A 4,081-nucleotide genomic window follows, 5' to 3' on the forward strand; every position below is an offset into this window, starting at 1 on the left:
ATTTCCTGTCTAAATAAAAGTTTAAACGTGCTACAGTTGCTTAAACCGTAGTGCTGCCAAAGGAAAGCTGTCCTTGAGAGGATTTTCTGAGAGGCTTGCAGCCCAGTCACACGATCAAAATTGAAGAGCTCTGCACTGTGGTTTTCTTCTTTGGGGCAGAATGTCTTTGCCCAGGGCTGGCAACAGGGATTGAGAGAAGTGAAGGATGCAAATATTGTCCTAATCAAGGCTGCAGGAAGAGCTCACCCTTATGATCTAGCTCCTGGAGAGCATTAGATATAATGAATATCCATTATAAAAAATATGGGTTGTTCCCTTTTTCAGACAAGTAAGAGACAGTGCAGGTCGGTGGGTGCAGCTGTGTTCTGATATGTACAGAAAAAGATTGCAGCCAAAGGGCAGAAGACGTTGTCACTCAGTGCCTCTTCCCTTAAGCATTATTATTACTCAGCAATGATTTCCAATGTGTTCTGGGTTAAAAAAAACATAATTAAAACACTAAGGATCTGTTTTCTGTCAATGTAAGTGGAGAGTCTCTTTCTGAGTGTATTAATTTGGGCAACAAAACAGCTACTAACTTGCACCCATGTCTGCATAACAAGGAATTTGAATTTTTCTGTTTTAAAAGATGCTTGATTTGCAAATAATAAAGCTCAGGGCTGTGAAGGTGCAGTTCCTAACTTTTCTGCAACCCAGCTTGTCCAAGTGCTGGCCGGAGCAGTAGCGGGCATTTGGGTGCTCGAGCGCTCTCTCGCCATAGGCCCTGGGGTGCACAGGGCTGGGGAATGTGCAGGAGTGGTTTTGTGCAGAGCAGGGGACGGGAGGAGACCGGCTGTGGGGAGGACGATGTGCAGAAGCCAAATGCATGTACATGTGAGAAGAGATTTCTTCTTCCAAATGCACAAACTGCAGTTCTCAATTCTAGTGATGTTTTCCTTGTTTCTTAGGATGATGAGTGCGAGGGGAGGCAGGAGGGAAAAAGGGGTTTGTCTGCCCTGGAGAAGAGGTCAACTCTAAACCTACCCCTCCGTGCAGGGCTGTTTCCCAGGAAAGGCAGCTCAGGCTGCATCAGCCTCTCTGCTGCTGTTCCTTGGTGCCTGTTGGGGCAATAGAGGCACAGCCGTGGGGCTGTCGGTGCCAAGTAGTGCAGAGGGGGGTTGGGATGCAAGAACTTGCATCGAGTGCCTGAGCACAAGCTGCAGGTCCCGGGATGAAGTCCAAGGGACGGTTTGGGGAGGGGAAGGGGTGAGATACGGTCTCTCCCAGGCTCAAGTTGGAGCGCACATCTGTGGTGTTAATTCTAAGCATGAGGTGATGTGCAAAGTTTTTAGGCTGCCAGAGATACCTCCTGCCTTTCTGTTTATTATCTGCTGCAGTGTCAGTTCTCAGTGATTTGAGTTGCTTAATAGTAAAAGAAACAGGAGGAGAGAATTCTGTCTCTCTCTTTTGCCCTTAATCCATTACACAGATCCCACTCATCCGCCCTATTTCAAATGAAGAAGTTTTAGGCTGCATTTTGGCAGCTGCCTGCTTTATCACTGGAGGGTGAGATGCTGCTGAGCTTAAGAGAAAAATGTCAACACCCGTCTTATTCTTACCTTTTACACTTGCATCTTCGTCTTCTATTTTCTAAAGTGAAAACAGAAGATGTTTTAGTTGCAAGACACCAAGTCACAGCTCAGGAAACAAACGCTGCAGCGAGGTAGGGCTGGCATTCCCTCGCAGCTTGCTGATTTTAAGTCTAACAATGGATAAACCAAGCATTTTTGAAGAAAGCCAAGCAAGGAAGCGGTGCTAGAGCTCAGGTTTCCTCAGCAGTCCTCTAAAGTAATTTCATGAATGATATTTTCAGGTGAGTATCAGTAGCAGTGTTGGCCTGGGAAAACTGACGGTGAATTATGTTTTTTTGCTCTGCTGCAATTTCAGCTACTTCCCTCAAGAAGAGCAACTTTTGGCTGTAGCTCATCAATGTATTTTCATGTATTCCTGTCTATTACTGTAGGCTGTTGTGATTAGTATATCTCAAGGCTGAAGGATACTGAAAAATTATACTTTTCTTAGCTAGGTCAGCTTGGAAGTTCATCTCGCGTTAGCTCCAGGCTGTGGAGTTGGTGAGGATCTAGTTGGGTTAATTCAGCAGCAAAATTCTTTGCTGTTCCAGGCAAACAAGCTCAGACAGTTTAATGAATTCGGTGTAACTTCTGTGGGTATCAGAAATTTAAACTGCTTTCAGTGAACGTTAAATGGGTTTAATGAATCTGGGGAACCTGTGTAAGTTACGCCTTTGGTCGTACCTCAAGCTCCTAAGGAGAGTCTCGCATTTGAATTTGCCAGCTCTTCTGTAACCCCGGATACACCAATTTAAGGACAGTAGAGCCAATATAGTTTGACAGAGTAAGTTTTCTCTGTTTATAATCTATTTTTCTTCCCTGTACTGTAGTAACCGATAATTATATCTCAGGCTAAGCCTGCTGATGAGGAAAATAGGGACACTGACTGTTTCCTGAGTATCTGACGCCTACGTAAAGGGGACAGCTAGAAGGTCAATTCCCCTGAAGGACGGATCTGCAGTTTCGGGCTTGAAAAATATAGAATCATAGAATCTTTAAGGTTGGAAAAGACCTCTAAGATCACCTTGTCCAACTGTCAACCCAACACTACCATGACAAATCATGTCCCATTTTTTCAGCACTTCCCATGTTGCTGATTCACCACTTCCCTGTGCAACCCCTTCCAATGCTTCACCACTCTTTCAATACAGAAATTTTTCCTAATATCCAATCTCCCCTGGCACAACTTGAGCCCGTTTCCTTGCATCCTGTGCCTAGTTACTTGGGAGAAGAGACCAGTACCCACCTCTGATTAACCTCCTTTCAGGTAGTCATAGAGAGCAATGTCTCCTCCAGTTTAAACAATCTCAGTTCCCTCATCTGTTCCTCATAAGACAGGCTCTCCAGAACCCTCATCAGCTTTGCTGCCCTTCTCCAGACCCACTCCAGCACCTCAATGTCTTTCTTCTACTGAGGTGCCCAGAACTGAACAGAGCGCTCAAGCTGTGGCCTCACAAGTGCTGAGTGTGGGGGCACAATCACTTCATGGCTCCTGCTTCTCCTTGCCATGAGCGCTCCACCTTGCCAGCTCAGTCAGCTCTATGCAATCAAAACCCTCCTAATATCTACGGGGGGTTAGGGGTGAATCTTACGTTGACACAGCGTGACGGTGACTGCCAGGGCGATGAGGAGCAGGAGGCATGTTCCTGCCAACGGAAGCCAGATGAAGATGTCACAGGACAAATTTAGCTCTTTCTCCTCACTGGTCTCTGCAGAAATAGAGAAGAAGAAAGGTCCACCAAGTGCTGACGGCTGGTGTTACGGCCAGATCTGGTGGAGTCAAGGATCCTGCCTGGAGTTCACCAAGGAGGAGGCTGCTGGTGAAACAAAAGGCTTCACCTGGGCCAGCAGCGACATCCTCAAGTGCAGCGTTACTGCTGCTGCTCTCAACATTTTCCTGGGAACTTGGAGGAGGACACGTAGACAAAAATTGTCTCATGTCCCCTGCTGAGGCTGAAACCAGCATGAGTCCCCAAGGCTTGACCCTCCCTCCACCTCTTCTTGGTGTGCCCCGACATGAGGCATGCTTGTGATTTTTACATCATCATCCACCTTTCCTACAGGGGATGAAACACCAGAGTTTAATCCTTCCAGCTGCACGTACCCAGTTATCCAACTCTGATAAAGCTCTAAGGATTTTGACTCTCCCCCATCCCAAAATGCCAACAGGATCCCCCTCGGTCTCAGTGGAGCAGAGCCCGGCTCTTCCCCTCTCCCTCCCTGCATCTGGGTTACCTGGATGCGGGGTCACCAGGCAGGGGTCCTTCTGGGTGATGGCACTCTGGGTGGTGGGTTCCAGTGTGGTGGGTGCCACTGTGGTCTTGACTGTAAGTGAAAATACAGCATATAGGGAAATAGAGGAAAATATCTCTCCTGCTCTTGCACTCTCCCGCCGCTGCCAGGGCATGGCTGCTCCTGTGGCCAGGGGAGGGGTCAGGTCTGGGGGCACTTCAGAGAGGCCATTTTGGATG

General features: G+C 47.5%; 1 protein-coding gene across 1 annotated transcript in view; it reads right to left on the minus strand.

The window, feature by feature from the left end:
• Positions 1-1,598: 1,598 nt before the first annotated feature.
• The window catches only part of LOC104274017 (T-cell surface glycoprotein CD8 alpha chain-like), a gene marked incomplete at its 3' end in the record, with an annotated part of 3,893 nt that continues 1,410 nt past the window's right edge, over positions 1,599-4,081 (minus strand). The window contains exons 3-5 of the mRNA XM_009869525.1: positions 3,846-3,935; positions 3,203-3,319; positions 1,599-1,629 (exon numbers count right to left, since the gene is read on the minus strand). Of these exons, the coding sequence (XP_009867827.1) occupies positions 1,599-1,629; positions 3,203-3,319; positions 3,846-3,935 (238 nt within the window). The remainder of the gene's footprint in view (positions 1,630-3,202; positions 3,320-3,845; positions 3,936-4,081) is intronic.

The sequence above is a fragment of the Apaloderma vittatum genome, unplaced genomic scaffold (assembly GCF_000703405.1).
Source record: "Apaloderma vittatum isolate BGI_N311 unplaced genomic scaffold, ASM70340v1 scaffold7785, whole genome shotgun sequence".
In the NCBI taxonomy this organism is placed as follows: domain Eukaryota; kingdom Metazoa; phylum Chordata; class Aves; order Trogoniformes; family Trogonidae; genus Apaloderma; species Apaloderma vittatum.